This window comes from Heliconius melpomene, chromosome 21 (genome assembly GCF_056956725.1).
Source record: "Heliconius melpomene rosina isolate 202511_hmr_F chromosome 21, ASM5695672v1, whole genome shotgun sequence".
Taxonomy (NCBI): Eukaryota; Metazoa; Arthropoda; class Insecta; order Lepidoptera; family Nymphalidae; genus Heliconius; species Heliconius melpomene.
The window spans coordinates 9,120,087-9,145,356 of record NC_140409.1 but is presented as its reverse complement, the minus strand read 5'-3'; the positions used below and the strand labels follow the sequence as shown (position 1 = coordinate 9,145,356).

The following is a 25,270-nucleotide window of genomic DNA, read 5'->3' as shown; positions in this document are numbered from 1 at the left end:
TTTAAATAAGTTGGTCTGTAAACATATAGTTAATGGATCTGTCCTTTTAGTGTCATGGAACAGGCTGTATGTCGGAGGTATTTATCATATAACCTAATTTACTTTAAGTAATTAATCGTTTAACTCACCTATAACTACATATAAATTATTAAGATATTTATTAGATATTTTTTATTTCATTTTGTGTGTACAGTGCCACGCAAAGAGATGCATAGCCCGTGTAAGTATATATCCCTAACTTAATGTTACATGTTTTATTACTTAACTGTTTAAAAACTATAGTAGATATAGTTTTCATCCAGTTTTAAAATCAGAAGGTTAATTTTACCGTATAAATAATGTTTTTTCTTTAATTATAATTTGAACTAAAAATATGCTGAATTGAGTGACATTATGTTCTAGTGTATTGGAAATGAGTGTTCCTCTGCAGTAAGTAAATTCCTTTATACTAAATAATTGATAATATTTTTTTTATATTTAATCTACTAATTTTTTTTCTAATGAAAATTGAAAAGTTAAAATTATGGTGTTTTGATTTTTTTTTAGTGTACAGGACGTAAATGTCACAAGAGCCGCAATTAAGATTATTCGAATGCTGCCACCTCGTAACTTTTACTCATGAATAAATACTGTTTTAATTTTTCATCTAAAGAAACAAAATGTAACGAAAATTTAAAAAAAAATATTCATTAAACTGTAATCGTAAAATTCTATTTAACTCTTCTAGGCAATGTATAAGGAAAATTAATTAGCATACAATAAAACAGTAACTATGATTGAAAAAAATTAAATACTTCGCCACCGTTGTAAAGCAGTTGCTTACGTAATAATGAGAAGTAAGTATTAAAATAAGTAAAATAAAACTAAAGTTGATTTAAAAATACATATATTATATAAAAAAAACCTCCATTGTATCTATTATAATTAAAGGGAGTATATTCTTACATAGTATCACAGATTTGGTAATCGTCCAAACTTCCAATATATATGGTTAAGAGATATGCAGACATTACTATATATCTGACAATTACTATATATCTGTGATAACGCTATCTACATATAAAGTATATTGTAATAAAGACAATTTAAACACAATTTTAAAATTCAACAAAAAAAAACATCTTATTCTATAGAGAGATAGAGGTTATTAATTATCAAAATCATATATATATATGCCGTAGCAGAGGGAAATTGAGACCGGAGTTTGATCCGATCCCACCTCTGCTATCCGAGAAAGTCGCGGAAGAGCCTCGACTGAGCGTACATTATGTATTCAACTCTTTCGACCCCCGCGAGGGAAAGTCCGATGCATCGGCACGGCGGAATGGGTTGGACGCGAGCCGGCCGATGTGAGCCTCCAGGCTTGAACGTACAATGCCCGTGCGGCCGTTTATATATCGTTGACAATGACAAGCGATGACGCGCCTAGTGGCGTGACCGGAAGGTGACAAATACAAAACTATTAATTTAATATTTACAGTATCTATTTTATATCTAAATTCAACGTAATATTTAAAAACATTATTAAATATTTCTTAATTAAAATAAACTTATAATAATGGCATAAAATAGTAGAATTCAAAGTAATTTACATTACAATGAAATCATTGTTAGTGAAAGGAATTGAAATAAGTATATCGACAATATAATTATATACCCACAATAATGGTTGCGGCGACATATATATAGACTTTATATAAAGGTTTCTACACAATTACTACTACTAAGTTATAAAATATAGTACACTGCACACAAATATAGGTAGTATATAATCTAGGTATATTACAGAAACTAAAAATTTATTTAAAAAAATTATTCTAGATAGAAGATAGTGCTAAGCCGAAGCTAGTCTATAGAATAGTGAGTGACGTTCAAAACCACTATAGATATCATTGATAGCCACTAGCCACTTATTCCTTCAACGTTAGTACCAATGTGCTCGCAAGCAGGTCAGCGCGCGTGTTGCGGTGTCAGTGCGTCTGTGAAACGGTCTGCACGGTGTGCACGAGGGGGAGGGCGGGCGGTGGGTAGTGGCCTTGCGCGCGCCTGTGGTTGTGCAATGCTGTGCCCTGGCGACAAAATATTACTTTTTAAATAATAAATTGGGTAGCTTATACATCAGACTAACACAGGCTATTTATGTAAAGATGTTGTGTAAATTGGTAATGAATTATAATATAAAAATAGTTTTAGCCGTCGAAGATTCTACAGAACAGTTGTAAAAGAAATAACAAAATAAACAAACTACCTGTATAAACCTATCTCCACATAATTCACAGACATACGGCTTGTCACCAGTGTGGCGGCGCACATGCAACGTGAGATCATTGCTTTGGGAGAACGCCTTTTCGCAATATGAACACTTGTAGGGTTTAACACCGGTGTGTACACGCATGTGGCGGGATAGTTTGTTGCTGCGGGAAAACGCTGGAAAAAAACATAGTTTTTTCACGCTTAATTTTTTAGCACTGTGCTTTTCGCTCGCTTGAGTGGCGGAACTACACTCCGCGCTGGGTTTGTGTTTTGCCAGAACGAAGATATGAAAATAATTCATTCCTTTTAACAGGGTTCAGATTCACAACCCTTGTGTTTATGCAATCAGTCAACGCCAGCCACGATAGCCCATGGATATATCCATAGGCTATCGTGAATATTTATTTTTATTTTTTTAATTATTTAAATCAGTTTTAAAAAAAAATGTCAAAAGAAATTTAAAATTTAATAGCAATATAATAAAAATGTGCCGTCTCTCGAGAATCTTCATATAAAAATTAAAACAATGTATAAAAAAAATACCTTTGCCACAAACACCGCATATACAAGGTTTTTCCCCTGTGTGTGAACGACGATGGCACTGCAAGTCCGATGAACGTGGGAAACCTTTTAAACAAATTATGTTTGTTCAAGTTTTCATATTTATATTTTAAAGTGATATCAAATTCACTTTTTCAAATTTCAAATTTGCTTTAGCTTTGTCCCCCAGGGCGAGGAAATGAAAATCATTTAATTTCTTTCACCAAGTGAAAGAAGATAATCAAACTACCTTAATATTTTTGATATTTTACTCTATATAAGAGACATGGCGCAGGGACATCATCTGAAGGTAAACGCGACGGCTTGTGTGGTTGCTACTCCCAATCGGGTATTTACCCGATAAGTAATATGGAAGGAAAAGTAATATTATTTCATTTGAAATAATATCACTTTTCCGCTCATAGACAAAATGCGTGTAGGTACAGGCACGGTCTCAGGAAGGTGGAGTACGAAATGTTTGAACACTAGGTTCCATCTGCCGACACCTGCTATTTAAAATATAGAGAGCACAAAAAAAATAAGTACAAAATATAAACACCTTTATCACAAAAGTCGCACTTGTAAGGTTTTTCGCCGGTGTGCCGCCGCATGTGCACTATCAGATTTGAGGAGTTCGAGAAGCTTCTCCCGCAGTACAGGCATAGACAGTTGTTAGAGCTTTGACCCTTCCCATTGTGCACTCTCATGTGCGATCTGAAATGTTATATATGCAAATAAAAATGTTATATATCTATTTTATTTTGTAGGATCTTTATGTATTTTGAGGCCAGTTCCACGACTGTGCCACCACAGAGGCACAAGTGTGTGACTGTAAATGCAACTGGTTGTAGGTTCGAGCCCTACCCGAGTAAATTAAATATTAAATATTTTTCATATCTTCGTTGAGTTCTGCCACTCAATACGCAATGCCTCCAGAATTCGGCAGAGAACGGGAAACGTAGTCTCTTAACACTAAAGTAAATTTTGAATCCCTGCTGTGTGCGGGAACAGTGTGAAGCTAATTTATTTTATTTATTTATATATGTATTTCATGTTTTACAAGTTCCTAAAAATGAACATTATGAGGAACTTACTTTAGATTATCTCTCCTATGAAACTTCTTTTTGCAAACGTCACATTCAAAGCACTTGTCTATTTGTTTGTGTATGCTTGCATGCCTTGCTAATACGTCCTTTCTATAGAATCACAAAATATTCTTTAAACTACGCATAATGTTGCACATAGCTATTTTCAAAATGCTACAATTAACAATTTAAAAAATATAAATTTTCATGTACACAAAAAAATTCAATTAGTTACCTTCTCCAATATTATAAACAAAAACAACAAAAAAAAAATTTTTTAGAAGATTGGAATAAATGGATGAAGCTTACCTATAAAACCGTCTATTACATATATCGCATCTATGTTGCGGAGTTCTATCCCTGTCCATGAAGCGAACGGACACACTCTGGCCGGCGTGTGCCCTTAATATATGCTTGTTGAGCGATACCTCGTGAGCGAAGCGAAGGTTGCAGGACGAACAAGCGAACAGACGCTCAACGCGAGAACATGCTCTTCTATGGCGGACAGCGCTTTTGACTGTTGCGAATACCTTGTTAAAGTATAATATAGCATAATAATTGTAGACCGTGTACTCTAAAAACGAACTTACAAATACATACAAATAAAGTAATTACAATGACTTTGCCATTGGTCTCTTAGTAAGCGTCACAACAATGAGTTGCACCAGCAAACTGACACTTTGACTTTTTATACTGTTATACAGTAAATAAATTGTAGATATTTTAAATCTTATTCACTTTTGCTCGCAAAAAAAAGAAGAATAATGTTTGGTTATTTTGGTTCTGTCGGTTAGTCTGGAGAACAGCCCGGACAAACAGAAAGCCGACAGACAGGCAAAAAATTAAATCATTTGTATGATTTTTAGTATCGGCTGAATAACTATATGCTATCGGCTATATAATTATATATATATATATATATATATATATATATATAATGACGACTAACCTTGTTACAAAGATGGCACCGAGAGGATAATTTAGGGTGATTCCGATCATGGTGTTTTGTCAAGTCTGTCCTACACATGAATATTTCACCGCACTCCTCACATTGTTCCATAGACTCCATTTCCTGCTAATAGAATTATGATACTTATTTATTTAGTTTCTAACTGTTTTCTAGTATCAAGACACTCCCTAACTCTATGTACCGCCAAATTTTTTAAATATTACGTGTTGAGTGGGAATATATGGCCATGCCAGAGTGAGTAAATAAAAATAATATATTCCCTCAAATGGTAATGTTGCATTTGCAGGACGTTGGCACGATAGCCTTATTTATTTACTTTACTTTTTATATAAAACGTCAGTAGACAAAATTTTGATAATAGAGAGGCGGTCGTGCAGCAGCCAGTTAAAAATTAAAAAAATATTAAAAAACAATTACCATTACAGGGTCGGTCATTAAAATATCCTGAAGTAAGCTTTCTTTAAATAAATTTATATTACTATCAGCTTCTTGCAAATCCGATGGCTCGCACTGGTAGAAGAAATAAAGTATCTATAATTACATCTATTATAAAATAAACACAAGTTTTGGTAACGAGACAAAGCGCGACGTTGCGGAACTCAGCGGAGAGTGGAAAACGTAGTGTCTTAACTCTAGGCTTCTTGTGCAGAAAAAAATTATTTTAGCATGCAACAGCTTTTAGCATATTCCGATGTTTGTTCTGTAATGATATTCTTGTTTTATAAGAACCCACAACCGTCGCGTTAGTCACAATTATTACATTGTTATGGGTTCAATCCCCACTCGAGGAAGTGGAATATTTATTTACGTATATATTTCCATTTCTTCGCTCTGATGTCGAGGCAAAGCGCTGCATTGAGTTCTGCCACTTCACACGTAATGACTCCACAATTCGGCAGAAAATAGAGAATGAAGTGTCTTATCATTAGGTTCCCTCTGCCTACCCTGCTGTGTGCGGGATACAGCGGGAAACTGATTTATTTATTTTAATATTTTAGAAAAGGTACAAAATAATAACATATCGTACCTGTAAACACTTATGTTGCTCCAAGTCATCTTTCTTAAGAAACATCTTGTCACACACTAAACAACTGAATACCTTAACATCTGAAATCAAAATTATTATTATGTTAGATACATTTAAAGAGTCGTCTTGGGGCGGTGAGAAAACGTCTGACCGTAAACATTGTTGTTGTAGGTTCGATTCGCCGAGTGAGAAGAACAAAGAATTATTTTCATTTCCTTGATCAGCTAAAAATATAAAGTTCAGCATTGACTTCTGCTACTTCGGAAATTGTTCGCGAAGTGGGCAGGACAGTGGTTTAACACCCAATGCCAAGACACTCAGTCCCTCTAGCCTAGCCCGTTATATGTGGGATGTATCACGCGTGAAGCAGTATGAGACTAACACTTGATGCTAAGAAAAAATACGTATTGATTGAAAAAAATTTGAACCAACCTTTATGTTGTATTGTATGTGAAAATAAATCTTCTTTTGTTTTAAGATTTTCTTTGCAAAATAAGCAAGTGTGCTTTAAATCGGGCAAATACATCACATTATACCCCTTTTCAGAAAGTTTATTGAGAATCGTCTGAAAAAATCATTTCAAAGTGCAAAATTGAATCCTTACTAAAATTATAAATTCGGAATGTGAATGGGATGAATAGGCTACTCTCTTTTGTCATTTTTTCTTGGTATTTTCAAAAATTTGGTTGTTTTAAGGTAAGGTCGACGAAATTGGGCTCCCTGAACGCTTATATAGCGTGCGCTAGCTCAATCTTAGCTTAGACACATAAAAACAATGTTCTAGAAAAATATTGTCCTTTCAAAAACGTAAGAAAAAGTCAGCGATGATATATATTTATCTCTGAATAAATTAGATCAGTGATATATGCTAATAAAAGAAAGTAATTTTCTTATGAAAATTACTATTGGCTGAGAAAATCAATAAAATATTTGTATGGACTCCATTAATAAAGAAACAGATGAGAATTTACATTAAGTCCGAACTTACACCTTCATGAACATTTTATTCTGTCATATTAAAAAATAAAAGAGGTCGTCGTGGAGCAATGCCACAAGCGTGCGACTGAAAACGCGACGGTTGTGGTTTCGATATTCACTCGCAGGAATTGAATATTTAAAATTTTCATTACTCCTTCAGATAACGAGCCAAAGCACAGCCTTAAGTTCCACCACTCTACACAAAATTCAAGAATTAGGCGGAAAATGAGGAACAAAAGTGTCTTAATGGGAACGGTGTGTTTTAACACCAGATTCCCAGGTTCCCTCTGCCTACACTGCTATTTATGGGATACAGTGTGGAGCAATATATATTGACTTTAAAAAAGTCAAAAGCAAATATTGTTGCAGTATATTTAGTAGGCTTTAGTAGGCTATATTTAGAGCTATGAGCCTGACATCATCTACAAGTTGTGCCATATAACATTAATTTAGGTTAAATTGAAGCTAACGGATATTTTTTATTATACTGTTCTAACACATCAAAAATCCACCCACTATTCCCCCAAATTACCTTAAATGTTATAGAAACACGAAACATAATATACATACACTTGTAACTAACTTCTTTGGTCTCCCCCTCTTCTTGGGACCCATGAGATCTTCGTGTTGTTCCCAAACATGTTTTGTGAGACCCTCGGCGTCTGAGAATCCCGATCCACATACAGGGCAATATGTATTATTGTCATATCCATTTTCCTGAGCTGCAAATAATATGATACTAAATAGATATTGTTGCCAATATTTCTTTAACAAAACGGATGCAAGATTTTTTCAAAATAAGCTATGAGATGAGTATATAGTACATGGATCTATATATATAAAAGGACATGCAAATGGACTTGAACATCATTAAGCATTGAATGGTTTAATTCCATAAAATACATAGTTTTTAATTTATATTGTCACTCATCCTGTCATTGATTCTTATTTATTACAAATGAAATTGTTATTAAAATGACATATTAACATTGTTTATCAATTTCAATAAGATTTCCTCACAATTTACCATCTTCTCACCTGGGTATGAAAGTATGTTATTATTTTCTTGTTCTGGTAAATAACAAATTGTTCAAATTCTGGTCAACAATCAATCATGCTGAGTTCCACCAGTGGTGGGGAGTAGAGTGTTTTATTACATAATATGGACAGGATACACCATACGGTAAAGCTAAAAAACTATACTTACAATTTGATAATTCATGACTGACTTCATCTTTTAAGTGTATATTTTCAGATTGTTGAATATTTGTAATAGAATCTTTGTTTTTCAGTTCGTCTTCACATTTTACTGCATCTGAAATTAGTAAATGAAATAATTTGCATTACAGAATTTTATTTTTAAACAATCTAAATAATATAATATAAAAAAGTAAACAAAATTATCAAAATGTGTCAAAATATACATTAATCACATATACAAAACAGTTCAACACATATTTTTGATGTTTTTTTCCTTTAATACTACAAAATCTCACTTAGTTTAATAATATTTGTTATAAAGTTGAAAATATTATAGTTAAAACATATTTAAATAAATTTTCCAAATATAGATCTGAATGGAAAATGCTTTATTTTCTTCTATATGATTCATAAGGAATAATTTAAGCAGGCCAATGTTATTTTATGACTTACCTACATCATTAAATGTTTCTTCCACATTACTAAGTGCCAATGACAGGTCTAAGTCCATATAATCATGATGATTGTCTTGTACAAGTTGTTCTATTTTTACTTCAACAGAATTAGCCTACATCGTTAATGGTAAATTAATATTAATCACTTCCATTAAGTTCTATTTGAGTCATGGGGCAGTGGAGCACCTTCTGACTTTTAATGCTACTTTTGGGTTAAATTTTCCACTTGAAAGAATGATTTAATTTCATTTCAGCCAGTAAAAAAACAAAGCATTGCATTAAGTTCCACCACACAAGATACAAAAGAAGAAGTTAATATTGACAATTTTTTATATTTCAAAAAACTTTAGTTAAGTAATGCTGTAATCATTATAAAAAATATTTAATTGACCACTTCTATAGTCAGTTTTTAAAAATAATTAAAAATGTAAAGTACCTTATAAACTAAATTATTTTCATTATGTGGAACCTTTTCTTTAGTAAGTAATCCTCTAAGCGTGAGTTCAGCTTCTTGTGCACGAGTTTTAAAATGATGTACATTTGAAACTTTTACTTTACAATCATTGCATATGGTAGAAGGCAACCCATCACCTTGCGCTATCTAAAAAAAGTTATCAAAATACTTATTTTAAGGAAATACTCAATATAATATAACAAATATGTCATCTAACATTACAATGTCATTTCATTTGTAACAAGATTTTACTAAGTTATGCTAGAATTCAAAAGTACTTAACCTAAACAATAAAAAATACAGGACATTTATAAATTATAAAAAAAATATTTTGCTCAATGAACAAGCTGCAAGCAATTGAATTACAAAGAAGCAGTTCGCATAGCAATTTTTCTTTCGCTAGTATATCAGCAGTCTAATGTATATATTATTTGGCAAATTTTATTTTAAACTTGCTATAATCGAGATTTTTTTAATTGTTACTTTACCTTCATACCAGTTATTGCTGTTATTACATTGCCTAATGTTTCCATGCCCAAGCGAATGTCAAAGATTGAAAACATTAATAATTCTTTTGATAAACATGTCCGACATAAATTCTCTATTTTAATACTCGTACTTGAGGCCATGTCTATTTAATTAGCATTAAATAAATTTAATAAACATGAACGTCAAACAAACTTTACTTGCGAGTACGTAAATACTTTGTTAATGAGTATAAATACTAATAAGTAAATGTGTTCTGTCTGTGGTACTAATATAATAATCATAATAATAAAAAATTTAAAATATTGTCAATATTTAGTCTATGTCACCATATAGGTTATAAATTCTATTTAATCTGGGATTGTAAACCTGGCCACACACTTTCAATAATATTGCGTGTGTGAGGGCGATTTTCAATATTATTGTAGATTTGTAGAAATTCTGTTTTTTTATGGTCTCGTGAACGCGACAGGTTATGGGTTCGATTTCCACTTGAAGAAATGAAATATTTAATATTTTTATTTCTTTGCTCTGGTTTCGAGGTAAAGTGCGGCGTTGACCTCCGCTTCTCAACATAAATTCAGCAGAAAGAGAGGAACGAAGCGGGATAGCGAATGCTACATGTTGCGACAAGAATAAGAAATATATATATTTACCTAAACTTTCTGAAAATAGGATAAACTTGTAAATGAATATTCATAAAATATATTTCTTATTGTAAATAAATACCGCTGTTTAGTTAATGCTTAATATACACACTTGCTTAAATATTTTTATTAATTTTTAAAAATAATCAACGATGACAACCATATTTTGTTCCTTAACAAACATGAAATAATTTAAAAGTCAACTTTAAATAATCAACACTTTTAAATTATATTATTAATAATAAAATTTCTTTTTTTATACATATATAATAGACACACTTGAAATAGAAATATTAATAAAGAAATTAAAAACTTTCAAAAAATTAAAAAAGTCAGTCAATTTACTAAAACAATTGTATAAAATAACTGTTACAATAATTAGCAATATGTTTTTGGAAGCTTGCAGAATCCATTAGTGAATCTAAATCAGAACCGCATCTAAATCGGTTAAGCCGATTCTGAGATTAGCAATTACAAACGCACAGAGAAACAGACAAAAATTTTAAAAATCATTGTTTTGGGTTTTATTACGTTAATAAAGGACAACTTCAAACAAACAACATTTTTTTTTCAAATATCTTCCAAGTACAAACACCAACCCTCTTACGATTTTATTATAAGTATAGTTGTTTTTTGAAATGCGTAAAAATAATTATGATCAACAGGAAGTTTACTTATTAAAGTTGCTTTCATTTCATACTTTCGTTTGTATTGTAAGTTCTCACTTTTAGTCCAATTTCATAATTGTAGACCCACCGCCCTAAAGGGTTTGCACGCGGTGAATTTCAAACAAAATGCAGCAAAAATTATAATCGCTCGTATTTTAAGATTGCGTTGACTTTTCATTTTCGGAGCTCCATGAGATCGTAAATCTGGTTATTTGATATAAATTTCAGTTTAACATATCTGTTACTCGATCCTGAGATAAACAGTCTGGACAGACATAAAAACAGACGAACAACGAAATGATCTTATAGTAAGGGTTAAGTTTTTTTATGTACATAACTTTAAAAAAATATTACGTGAACATCGAAAGCCGCGAAATTAAAAATGTTGATAAAATTAATCATTTTATAAAACTAATAATGTTTTGGGTAGATATTTTCATTTTAGCTACATTTTCTAATAAAAATAAACAATAAATATAAATGTAATAACTATAAATGTAAAAGTAGTTGTATAATTTTTAATGAGTTAATATGTTTTTCTGTTTTTTGTTTTCCTGAGGTTGGCAACACTGCTGGCAACGCTGTCCTTCGGAGTGGTTACTCCGGGTATCGATACTTGAAAAATAGCGCTACCGTATTTACCTTTATATTTAGATATTTTTACCGTTAACTTGAAATCCACGGTATCTTTAAGTATCGTTAAAATGGTATCGTTATAAGCTAGTTTTGTTACCATCGCTCTCGTCTGATTAGTTTTTGTGAATATAGGTACATCGTTGGTTTTACAAAACTTAAATGGGCACTTTTAATAAAATTATTATCATTATAAAAAATATTTTGTGAAACTTTCTTTGTTTCTTTTTCTTTTAGCTTCACGTTGTATGCTGCACACAGCAGGGTAGGCAGAGGGAACGTAGTGTTAAGGCACTCCGTTCCCCACTTTCTGGCGAATTCTGCAGGGAATGTGTATTGAGTGGCAAAACTCAACGCCGCGCTTTGCCTCGACACCAGAGCGAAGAAATGGAAATATAAACGTAAATAAATATTTGATCGATCGATCAAAGATCAAGATAATTCGCTTACTATTTTCAATATTAACGTAAATTACTTTTATGAATAAATATTTATTGTAGAGTTAAACTTTTTTGTCTTTTGTATAGCCCGTAATACGTACGCCCCATCTTTATTTTTAACAAAATGAGCAATTGTAGCGAAATAAAATTTAACGGCAACATCGCATAAAGGTAATAAAATAAAAGGATGATTTATACGCGCTACTTTTACTGCTACTTTCGAAGTAACACTAAATTTAACGTTAAGATTTAACGCAAAATTAACCTTATTATAACGTTATTATTCCGTTAAGTTACCAAGTATCGCTACCAAATTGTATCGATACCTAAGGTATCTCTACGGAATTACCGGTAATTAACGTTAATTTAAATGTGATTTGGTATCGTTATCAAGCCCTGGTGGGAGCACTCTTCAGTGGCGAACTGGCGAGGAGTCAATAGACTACTCGCCAGTTCGCCACTCGCCAGCCTTAGCATATGTTCTTTATCGCCAAGGAGCGCAGACGCCGGCCGCCTTTATCTGCATTCCGAGAGTCCGAGAGTACATTCTATATTCTACTAATCCGCGACATCGCCAAGCCTCAAGTCGTGTTTCTTCAACAGTAGGTGTGTGGACAACATCATGTTTTTAAATAATTACCTACACTGCTTTGCGATATTTTAATTATTTTCAAATTAAATATATTTATTAAATAGTGCGAATAAACAAACTTGACCTAGTGTTCCCTTATCTCGATACACGATGACCCGTTATATTTCTTCTTCTACTTCAGTTGATATAAGTGATAAATTAATTGTGTATTTACTGATTTATTTTAATTGCTATGAAATTGTTTCTTTATCAACGTAAGTATAATGTTATTTTATCAAGAGCGCAAGAATTTATTTTTAAATAAGATGTTGACCTTTGACCTTTCTCTACATTTTTTAAGAGTGGTTTTTTTGACTCTATAATAATTAAACTGTGGATTAAAATATTTATTTGTAAAATACATCTAACTTATGTTGTTGTTGTTGTTATTAGCTACTCTATCTCCACATTATATATTAAAACATATATCGGTAATTAAATTATCAATAATAAATTGGATTACAAACGGCTAGCACCTAACATAAACAAGCAAACGCGATCGATATACGTATTAATGTGAATCTCCAAACAACAGAACTATTATAATGTGATCAAAAACTGAATCGTAGCGATAGATTAATTACATTCTTTTTAACCGCTTTTTTACATATTATTTCTAAATGGGTGAACGAGATTAAAGTATCATTAAGTGCCATATGTAGTTTTATAACAGAGTAGGTAATGTATAGGAAGGTGCTTTAGGTGCGTGCTCTATTTATTCACTACCTGACAGATGCCTCTCCATCTAAATTGGAATATATTTAAAAGAAGCACAATTTACCCGGTGAAATAAGCATCCAGAATTACCGCATATATTCCAACTTACTACATTAAGACATAGGTAGGCCACTTACATGGAAACATTGGTTAACAAAATAAAATAAGTTGTCGATCGTTCCCCATTTTGTGCCGAATTCTGGAGACTTCTCGTGTTGAGTGGCAGAACTAAACGCCGCGCTTTGCCTCGACATCAGAGCTAAGAATGGAAATAAATATTTCACTTCCTCGAGTGGGGATCGAACCCACAACCGTCGCGTTACAGTCACGTACTCGTGTGAATTAAAAGGCTTATTAGAATCATAATGTGAGACTTTATCAATATTATCTATAATGGTATTGGATTTGCGGGTGACAGAATAAAACATTATATCATTTATTTATACATATATATCTATTTAAAATTATAAAACAAAATAATAAATATATATAACTAACTTAAATTAATATTAGTAAACTAAATAAAAATTATAAATAATATTTACCGAATATCGCGATTTACGTTCCGACGCCAAAAACCTACAAAAAAATACTTTGTTTAAGCTCCTTCATGTATAATTACGTGGCAAATCACTATATTTAATACCCTGTCTTTTTCTCATTCGCCTTCTTTTTCTTCTTATTGTGTATGTGGGCCTTGATGATTGTCACGACTATATATTTAATATTTGAAAGACAGTACAATATTGTGATGAACTTTGATTTGATTTTATCACATAGATTTATTTATAATCATAATGTATATATAACTATGAAACTTTTGTTATTAAGTTATTTATTTTTTATGTTATTCTTCTATAAGTATAGGATATATAAGTTTTTTTTTTAATTAACATCATCTTGAAATCTTGTACTTTGCTTCTTTCTAGACTATCTAAACAAGTGTTGTTAATTATCTATTAATAGCTCGAGCTTAATTGTCTTTATATAAATTAGAAAAGCAATATTCGATATCTACTTATTGTTTCACATACATACATATTCATAGATATATATAAACATAAATATTTCCATTTCATCCGCATCAGAAGTAACACATACTTAAAAATATATATAAATTTGCGAGTATATAAGATAATATTATGACAGTGAAAGCGGCCGGACACGCGGCCAAGCACTTCTCACTTTCTCCGCCATGAAGGCTTCGCCTGTTTCGCATTCTCGTCTTGCACTACAAAGCGCCATCTTAAATAATTATCTCAGCGTGGGTTTTTCGATTTATTTTTTATACTGCTTTATGTAAGCAATGTAAATGATGTGTAACATTTATCATAAGATAGGAAAAAATATAAATAAGCTTCAAAATATATATAAAATATTTTTAGAAATGAAATTTTAAATATTGAAAAAGTTTGAGCTGCACTAACCCCACCATTTTAAGCGCATCTTTAATGACGTCAAAGGTCATTTACCGCGAGTGTTCCAATCAGATCATGGTAAAATGCTTAAAAAATTAACACTAATAAATATACACCCGATAAAAGTTTTTTTTGTATTTTAAGCGATGCGAAGAAAGAAAAAAACAATGGTGTAAAATTATAATAGTATTGAAATAATTTAACATGAAATTTATATTATATTACATACATGACACTTTCACTATTTCATTATTTTAGTTTTTGTTTAAAACCTTACGATAAACGGTACATTACTAAAAACTCTCAACAAGTGTAGTCTATTTAAAACGCAATGAATTAAATAAAAATGCGTAATGTTTTTATTAAAATTTATTATTTATAAAAAAATAGTATTTTCATAAAGTTTAATTAATTTTAGCTTAATTTTTCGAGATAACATAACGCGTTAGTGGCCGAATAAACAATACATTTTTTCCAATTAGGAACCGAACTCACAACTGCCACGCTTAATTACAATCACCCTATTACACAGGAGCCTACTCATACACATCATTTACACTAGGCTTTACTAAAGCTCGTACAAAATTTTCAAAACAACAACAGAACAGAAGCTTGTGGTGGCGCTGTGGCACAAGGGTGTGACTGTAACGCGACGGTTTTGGGTTCGATCCCCGCTCGGAGCACTGAAATATATTTAAAGTTATTTACGTTTTATATTTCCATTTCTCCGCTTTGGTGTCGAGGCAAAAATATTGAATTTTAAAACTACTATTTTTTTTAACTTCACGCTGTATCCCGCATGTATCAGGGTGGTGTTAAAACACTCCGCTCCCATTTTCCGCCGAATTCTGGAGGAATTGCGTGTTGAGTCACGAAACTCTACGCCGCGCTATGGACACCAGACCGAAGGAATGAAAATATTAAATAATTAATTTCCTCAAATGGGAATGGAACGCACAACCTGTCGCAATTACAATCACACACTTGTGCCCCTGCGCAGTTGCGCACCGACTGGTCCCAGAAATGACTTGCTTGCGTCATATATTATTTATAATATTTTTAATCTAAGATGTAAAATTTACAATATTTTGTTTGTCCCTCAAGCACGAGTCACTGATTCTCACACCGGCGGGTCGGGGCTCGTGCCGACGACAGAAGAAGCAGCAGCAGTAAGTGTAAGTTTAACTGTAGCTTGCTTGCTACTAAAATGTAAATGTAAAACACGGATAGATCTATATTCATTCAATCAGAAAACGATTAAAATTTATTATTATATTATTATCGAGTTCTCCCGCCACAATCAAAATTAAGTACTTATTCTTATTTCTTATTTTTTCATTATAAAAACTAATTATAATAGATTCAATACTTCACCTTAAAGCATATTATTTTAAATCATCGAAAATTAACATAATAAATAGCGGTAATAATTAATTCTGGTGTTGCTTCTTGTATAACAATCAAATTATAACTTAATTATCGTTTTTGCTGAAGCGATAATAAAATTGAATATTTTAATTTAATGAATAGTTTATAAGATTGTAAAAAAGATCTCATTAAGGTTCCAAACCGTTAAGAAGAAAAGAAAGATAGTTCACGCTTTCAGATATCGAGTTGAAATTCAAACCATATACTCAGATCTACGGTCGATGATTTCCAGAAAAAATCATATTTATCTAATACTTAATTATCTTAAATCTATATAATACAATTAATTGCTTTTTTTTAGATTACGTTCGCAAATAGAGGGTAGGCAAATGGAACTTGTAAACCTAGTATTCATAAGGGATTACGTGTTGATTGGCGGCATTTTGCCTCGGTACCAGAGCCAGGAAATGAAAATATTAAATATTCAATTTCCTCGAGTGGGAATCGAACCCACAACCTGACGGGTTTACTGTCACATACGTGAGACCCAACCGTTGAGGCTTGCGCCACAACTGGACTCAATACATACTACTGTGTATATATATATATCTATACAGGGTGGAATTGTCAGCACCACTTTAAATGAAACCACAGTTTTAACTACTCTATAAAAGCCTAATATAATTCGGAAAAAAAATAATTCCCAAAAATGAAAAAGTTATTTTTTCAAACAAAATAAATAATAAAATTATCGTTTTAAAATAAAACACCATTTGTATAGTATAACATAGGCACGCACACACTTACCTGTCAAATCGGAAACGTCGCACACGTATGTGTGCGTCACACGAAATACAGGTATGGATAAAAATCGTGAAATGAAAAAAAATTCCTACGTCCAAACTGTTGAGGTACCTTGATTAATTTCTTAGGTATGGGTTTGAAATATATTACCCTATATGCAGTTTCAATAAAAGAAGCGCTGCCTCTTCCACCCTGTATATCATAATATATAATACATATATAGTTATATTCAAATGATATATTTGTCCGACTGGCTATCCCATAGCAGATCCCCACAGAAGATTCTTATATGATCACACCTGAACCTACATCATCATATTTCTTGGTGTTATATTTCAACTACAAACAGGTGGAACTAATATAAAACGGAATGATACTTTTAAGAAAGATTAATTTTAATTTATATATGTTTTAGCGCTTGTAGCACAGTAGGCAATATATAAACAAAGTACTTTGTTGCAGGACAACTGTAAAATGGCTGCAATTGATGAGTCAACGTAAGTATTACGTCTTATATAATATATTACGACTAAAATATACTACCCGCGAAATTATCTTTTATGACAACGAAAATGATCACTTACAAGTAAGGTAGGCTGAGGTAATGTAGGAACGATTCGCCTTCTTTAGTTCATAGAATTATTATATACTAGTGGACCCGGACGCGGCTACGCCGGTCATACTCATACTATGCAGCCCGAAGGCTACGTCAGTGACATCTCCTTAATTATTTATTAGAATGTTATACAGTAAAATATAATTTCAATCTAGATAAAATGCTAAAAGTGACTTTTATATTTATTTTCATAAGGATGAATATCAAAGTATAGAAAGTATCTTAAAATATATTAGTATATATGTATAATGTAATGTTATATAGCCTATAGCACTTCTGAAGAATGCAGCTTTCATACAAAACAAAAACAAAGTAAATCGGACCAGTAGATCCAGAGATCTTAGCGTTCAAACAAACCAACAAACAAACAAACTCTTCCGCTTTATTATATTAGTATAGATATTATTATTCTATGAACTAAAGCGAATAAATATATTCCATTGAATAACATAGGTTTAATTATGAAAGTGTATTTGTATTTCTCGATATTTTTAAAAAATTAGCAAATTGTTTTTAATTTAACCATCCCTATACCGGTGGTTGTTGAAGCAGTTATATGTTTATTTCAATGTTTAAAGATTATATTCCTTCCAGTGGTCCTATAAGCTTAAATGAGGCGTTAGAACATTGCCAACACGCCATTACTAGATTCTTCAATAACGATCTCACGGAAGCGGCGGCTATTATGACACCGTGGTAAGTCAATTTTTTTTAATAACATGTTTATTATTCATCAAAAACACCCGCACACAGCAGGGTAGGCAGAGGAAAACTAATGTTAAGACACTTCGTTCCCCACTTTCCGCCGAATTCTGGAGGCTTTGCGTGAAGAGTGACTCAACGATCGATACCAGAGCAAAGAAATAGAAATATATATATAAATAAATATTTCATTTCCCCGAGGGGGATCGAACCCACAGCTAGTCGCGTTTACAAATCACACACGACAGGCCTACTATAAAGCAAAATATTGTAAGTTTAGACAATTTAAGATTTTTGATGTCTAGTTATTTAATTTACAATAAATAATAGGAAGAATGGCATAAATATGTAGCAATATTGTGTTTTACCATGTCGTAACTTACTTATTCCAATATAAGATTACATATACTTTGTCATTGCTCTAAGAATTGGTGAACTGTGTACTATAATTTTACAAATTAATATGTAAATATAATTCTAGTGCATAAATAACTTTATCTACCTTTTGGTTGGTTGGTCCATTAGTACCTATCTAATATTTTTTTTAATATTTAGAAATTCCTACCATTCAGGAAACATGTGTCAATGTATCACGCACATGGTGCGACAATCTTCGAATTTATCCCAGCCCTGTTGACTCGCGAGCCGACACAAATGCAACGAGCTCAAGGGGCCTTGAACAAAACTTTTGAATTATGTGAGAAACAACGAAAAACTTACAATTTCGTCCAGTCTATCGGGGCCATCATAAGAAAGGTAAGCTTTTTTTATTTAGCTTCAGGCTTTAGACTGTTCGAGTTGAAATCGAACCCACGACCTGTCGCGCTTACAGTCGCACGCTTGCAACATTTTCATTTATTTTTATATTTTCGCCTGTCAAATATGATTTCATATTTATGATTTGGTAACAAATGTGCAGCCTAACTACGGCCTGTACACTGAAGAGGAGGCCCATGCTGAGCTTATATACTCAGAAGCTCTACTGCTGCAAGCGTGTCTCCTAATTCTCGACGGCGATGAAGTTAGCGGACTCCTGAGGGCGTCCATGCGCGTCAAGTCATCATTTGATTGCTATAGGTACAGAAACTTGATCCTACTATAAAAAATAAGTTGTTCCTCCTAAAATAGACTCTAAAAATATTATTAGCCTCTGTAATTTCTAAATGGGTAGGAAATTTCATAAATTTCAAACAAATTAATTTTAATAATTAATTAATTTGGAAATTATTATTTTTTTTAATTTTTCAATCTACAGGCAAAACTTTGTACTGTGTGAAAATGTAGGTAATTATGTAACTTGCATCACTGAATCATTACGGAGCGTAAAGGAACCAAATATGAAAATAATTTCCATCAAATAGATTTGTAATTGGTCTTCAACTGGTCGCCATGTTTCGCTATACTCACATACATACATTCATCATGTCTTTAATATAAAATACTTATTAAGAATTAGCACCAGTACTAACTTCTGCGCGTGAACAAAAGCAAATTCTAGCACCACTCGTGACTATGAGTAGTTTTTAATTATGAATGAATGAATGTAAGAAAGAAAATGTAATGAAACTCTACATATTATAACCTATGTCTTAGGACCTGTGCCAAAATACTTGAGCAGAAACGATGGGATAATGAGGATTCTCGAACCCATTTTGAGAGCGGTGTTCGTTTAGGACTTGCAACTTTCAACATAATGATTGCAATGCTACCGCCGAGAATTATAACTTTATTGGAATTCGTCGGTTTCACTGCTAATAAGGTATAATAATTATATAATTTAACAATATAAATAAGACACAAAAAAATTAATAAATCAAGACTAGTTATAAAAATGTTAGTATTTCACCTCAACTATAATTGCTGATTTAAATTATTATTATTATAATTACATGTATTCTTTGTAGGAGAGAGGCAGATATGACTTGATGGTCGGTGCTTCATCACCCGGACTTCGCTCCGTACTGTGCCAATTGACATTACTGATCTACTTCTTAGTGATCGGCCAGTTTGCAGCAATTCCACCTGATTTTACCGCAGTTGAAATTCTTATCACCAATGGCTTACGGGTATGTATAAGATATTATTACATATTTATGAGAGGAAATGGTATCTTACTATTCTTGATTTTTCATCTCAATTTAATATATACTTATTAGTAAGTATTATAAAAAAAAAATATTTTTTTTTTTCGAATCGTAACAATTCACGTGCGAATTATGTTTTTTTTGTATAAATATTTTCTCACGTGCAGAATGCTTTGTTTATAGTCCCAAGCCCAACAATTGTTGCTAACATGGTCTAAAGTGTTACCTAATGATCCAAGCAAAAACTTTATCATCATATAAATAATAATTAATAATTAATTTAATAATATTATAATTACAAATTAATAATTATGAACATAACGGTAGCGTTTGTAGCTTAGAGACAAAATAATTAATTTGATTTGTTTTGGGGGACAAATGAAAAAAGCTTTTAAATATATTTTAGTAAAATCTCCTATTTTCAGCAATATCCAAGTAGCGTGTGGTTCATGATGTTCAAAGCCCGAATGCAAATGTTGAAAGGGAAGATAGAGGAGTCCGTCATCACTTACAAAACGGCAACAACTATTACTGATATGTGGCCACAGTTGAACCACCTTAATTACTGGGAACTTATATGGGCGCACGCGTAAGTTATCATTTATTTTTTATTTTAAAAGTGTTATTCCACATTTAGGAAAGGGATTTGAACCCGCGCCTCTTGGAAACCTTCCACGTTTGCTAGATTTTTACGTATATTCTAAAAGTATGATTTTTTTCTTAAGCAGGACAAACCCAGGATATATGTAACATCACATCACATCATCATAAACCACTTTCGAAAAATCTAGTTTACAATATAACCTGTTACATGCGAGTGGGAATCGCCCGACATATGGATGAAATGTTCCATAAAAAATAAATTCTGTTCTGTAACATCTTAAGAAATTTATTAATCGATTATATAGTTATAAAATGAAAATTCATAAAATTAAGAGGATAATAGAAACAGTGAGGCATTAATGTCATAATTTATTTTGTGTGAACTCGTATAATACTCGTATATATAGATGACTGATCTAGATCGATATCTAACGTTCCGCAGAATGCTGTTAAAGTGGAAGACAGCATCGGAATACGCCAACTATCTAGGTGAACACAGTAAATGGTCAAAAACTATTTATGACTATACGGAAGCAGCATGTCTAATGGAACTTCGAGGCTTGAGCACTCCCGACGATCGCAATCGCTGTGCTCATCTTTTAAAGTAAGTTTTCACCAAAAATCTATTATTACAAATTATTAACCTTCTGTCTATTTGTATATTAATAATTATAAAATAATTGATTTTCTTTCTGCATTTCATCTTTGGAATTTCTTTTACTGTCTTAATGTAGTCGTATTATAAAGACAATAAAACATGGAAAAAATAAGAGCATTGTTAAAAACTTACGTGGCAAAAATTAAAAGTGAGGCCGTCGTGGTGTAGTGGTACAAGCGTGTGACTGTTAACGTGACGGTTGTGGGTTCGATTCCCATTGGCAATAGTGATTTACTTAATTTTTTTTCTTACTCTGGTAACTTAGCAAAGCGCGGCGTTGAGTTCCGCCTCTCAATGTGCAATGTCTTTAAGATTCGGCAGAAAATGGAGAATTGAGGGTCTTAACGCTTTGTTCACTCTACTTACCTATCCTGCTATATGAGGGATTGCCAAACTTATAAATATCCATACAATTTATCATACTAGTACGTAGTAATAGTCTACGAGTAAGTAGAATTGTTGATAAATAGTAATTATCCTTAATCACGCAGCATTGACCGGTGGAGACATATTACATGCACTTTTTTTCTTTTAAAATGTATGCTGAAAACTTTGCTCACATCGCTCTTATATGAATATTCTATAGCGTAAATATTCATAACGAATCATTTGATTTTATGAGATTACGAATATTTTTATTTTTACTATTCCGTGCTTGCTTATTTATAATTATGTTGAGCTTTATATAATATATAATATAATTTCATTGTTAATACTGCACAATGGTATGTTTTTTGTGTTTTTTCTTTGCTTTTTCATTTTATTTACTTCGCGATATACTTGTCCACTACATGACAGGAACGCATCGCGTTATAGTCAAAAGATACTTGGAAGATCTCTGCCAATGGAAAAATTTGTTGTCCGGCGATGTGAGCGTTGGACCAAACGAGGGTACCTAATACTCCCTGGGGTCGAGCTACTCTATTTGTGGAATATGTTTCCATCTCTGGCCATTGAGCCAAAATATGCTGGTGATATACTAAGGGTAAATGTTTTTATTATTAATTTTCTATTTTAAAAATATATCAGGTCAATAAATAAATGCTTATTGCTTATTAAAGATATTTCTTTACTCTTAGCGCCCGTCCGCATAGCGCTATTTCACTGTTAGATTTTTTTCGATATTCTGTAACACATAACTAATGTTGCAAATTGAACGTGATGCAGTTTATTTCCGCGCGAATCGTGATATGTGATGCAGTGTCAAGTAAGGGTATGTCCGCACTGACAAATAATTCACGGGTTTTGCTTAGGATGGACTCCCGCCAGATCGGCGGTCACGCAGGGGTTACTACAAAATGACGATATTGATGTGGAGCAATGCAATGGAAAAAACGTTTCCATACGTCTGTTACGTCGCCTTCGTATTAGATAAACTATTATTTTAGTGTGCTTGTCAATTTTAAACGTGCGCCTTAGCCGAGAACTGAAATGAACAACTGAAAAAATCATACGAAATTTTAATTTCGCAGTGATTATTAAATGTAATTCCACTTGCGGCCCTTAGTTCAGGTGTCTGTCTACGAGTATGTATATGAATTATTTTTTGTTTTTACAACATTCACTTGTCGTGTCTTGTCCACAGCTTCTAGAACTAACCTATGACGAAGTAATAGACAGTATGTATTCAAAGTCTGCAAAGGAATCAAAGTGGCGACTCACTTCTCATTGTAAATATGATTTTGACGACTTGGCGCTAGTGTACTTCCTTCGTGGAAGCTTTTATGCGGCTATGTCCTTAACGCGTTTAGGCCTTAGGGACTTCGAAGATCTTATGCAGTAAGTTTAATATTTAATAACTGTCACACATGACATTTTATTGGTTTTTTTTTTGAGGAAACTAAATAAATTCTTTCACCACAATTTTTAACCAAAAGTACAATGGCCATATAATACGTAAAGCTTATTATTATTTTTTTAAATGTGAATCTCAAGACTTATAAAGATTTCCTTTTCAATGTATCTTGTTTTTCAGACTAGAAGATCGTTTAAAAGATAATACACACCTTCTTCCGTACGCTTCAGTAGAGATCGCCATGTGCTATTACGCATTAGGAGATCAGAGAACAGCTGCTATACTCCTAAATGAGGCGAGGTAATTATTACAGTTATAACTTATATTTAGTCTAATTATAGTTAGTAAAATTACACAACAATCAAAAACTATTTATAAGTTTGACATTAATACGTTATTAACATGTCCGCTTGCGTGGACTTCTGATATTTGTCAATTAAAATTGTTTACCATTCTGAACAACTTTTGCTAAGGCGGAATTTCATTGCTTCTTATACTTTTGCTAGACTGTTATTTTTGTATGTTCATGCAAAATGCCCATCATATCTAGCAATTTTTGTTAAGGAACACATTTAATTATTTTTTATAGTTTAACTGGACCACTTTGGTTATACATCAGTGAGCCAGTCTTCAAAATCAAACATACACTTATCTTAAATCCTGCTCAGGCCTAATACCTTTAGAACAAAAAAGATTCAAATCCCTTCAGTAGTTAAGGAGATGTGCACGAACTAACAGACAGATGAATAATTTAAAAAGACATACATATATATTTTGTGTTCAATTACTTGTTTACAGCATCTTGAATGATTTGTTTGAAATATTGTTTAAAGTTCATCATCACTTTTTTGTATTGTTTTATTATAGTATAGAATACGAATAACTGAATCTGTCACAAGCTAATTAGCTACACATAGAATGTAGGCAGAGCACTTAGAATCGTATCAACACAATCTAACACTGTAAAAAATACTATTACCGCATCTATATATTATTAATGCATGCTCATCATGCTGCATGCACGTCATCATCGTATGTGTTACGCATAACTCAACATTATTTAATATTTATTTCAGAAAAAAGTACTCCAGATATTTATTAGAATCACGACTCCATTTCCGTATTCATGCGAAACTAGAGATCGTGCAAGGTCTCCCGGGCAGTGGCGCAGTGGCGGTGTCCAGCGAGAGCGTGCTGGCGGCGGCTGGCGGTGTGGGCGAGACCGGCGGAGCGGGCGAGGCTAGCGGGGCGGGCGAGGCCGGCGCGCCGGGCTCGTGAGGCCGGCGCCGAGGCAGGCGGTGGTTCACCCGCGCTGCCCTGCACGCGGCCCGCTTCTTCCTTTGTTCAGCTTTCAATCCTGCGATGAGACTTGAACGTTATATGATATTTTTACCAAATAAACCAAATCTTAACGAATTTCACAATTTTATAAATTTACTATATATGTCTTGTCCTAATTAAAAGGTTATCTGTATTTCAATGTGTATAATACTATTAGTTTACTGAATTTGTAAATAATATGATATAAGTTATAAAATAGCAACAATTTCTTTGAAGTATAAATAAATGATAAAACAACATATATAATGTTTGGTGTATGCATACGGTATATTATATATGTGTGATATAATAGGTAATAAGATATTGTAAAACAATTTAAATTGATTGTTGGATTCTGAAATACAATAATAAAAAAGTATATGTAAATATTCTTAAATATAAGCATAGGAATTTGAAATGTTTTCTTAATAAGTAAATATGACCTAATTAATATTAATAAAAATTAATAATTTGATAGTAAATATGGATTTATTTAATAAATACTGTTTGGTGTATGCATACTGTATATTATATATGTGTAATATAATAAGTAATAAGATATTGTAAAACAATTTAAATTAAAATGAATACTTAGATTGATTGTTGGATTCTGAAATGCAATGATAAAATATATGTAAATATTCTTAAATATAAGCGTATGAATTTGAAATTTCCTTTTTAATAAGTAAATATGACTTAATTAATATTAATAAAAATT

The 25,270-nt window shown here is 32.3% G+C and overlaps 2 protein-coding genes across 3 annotated transcripts; one reads left to right on the top strand and one right to left on the bottom strand.

Annotated features, from left to right (window-relative positions):
- Nucleotides 1–869: 869 nt before the first annotated feature.
- On the bottom strand, nt 870–9,744 carry LOC146527174 (uncharacterized). Of its 2 annotated transcripts, none has more exons than XM_085206321.1 (15): nt 9,451–9,744; nt 8,945–9,109; nt 8,507–8,621; nt 8,061–8,168; nt 7,424–7,575; nt 6,308–6,440; nt 5,876–5,955; nt 5,266–5,358; nt 4,828–4,953; nt 4,188–4,408; nt 3,888–3,989; nt 3,353–3,507; nt 2,797–2,880; nt 2,249–2,427; nt 870–2,069 (listed from the first exon to the last, which is right to left on the bottom strand). In XM_085206321.1, exons 1-15 carry the CDS (start codon nt 9,589–9,591, stop codon nt 1,971–1,973), a joined length of 1,953 nt encoding a protein of 650 aa, XP_085062447.1. In that variant the 5' UTR covers nt 9,592–9,744; the 3' UTR covers nt 870–1,970. The 2 variants fall into 2 exon arrangements, with proteins under 2 accessions (XP_085062447.1, XP_085062448.1); XM_085206322.1 differs by having other exon boundaries at nt 4,828–4,950.
- A 2,483-nt stretch (nt 9,745–12,227) lies between these two features.
- Nucleotides 12,228–25,013, top strand: LOC146527173 (tetratricopeptide repeat protein 39B-like). Its single transcript, XM_085206139.1, has 14 exons — nt 12,228–12,442; nt 15,707–15,777; nt 17,237–17,271; nt 17,985–18,086; nt 18,665–18,848; nt 19,012–19,169; nt 19,686–19,851; nt 19,997–20,158; nt 20,602–20,765; nt 21,222–21,383; nt 22,236–22,422; nt 23,023–23,216; nt 23,413–23,532; nt 24,309–25,013. The coding sequence occupies exons 3-14, from the start codon at nt 17,249–17,251 to the stop codon at nt 24,508–24,510; spliced, it is 1,824 nt and encodes a 607-aa protein (XP_085062265.1). The 5' UTR covers nt 12,228–12,442; nt 15,707–15,777; nt 17,237–17,248; the 3' UTR covers nt 24,511–25,013.
- The last annotated feature ends 257 nt before the right edge of the window (nt 25,014–25,270 follow it).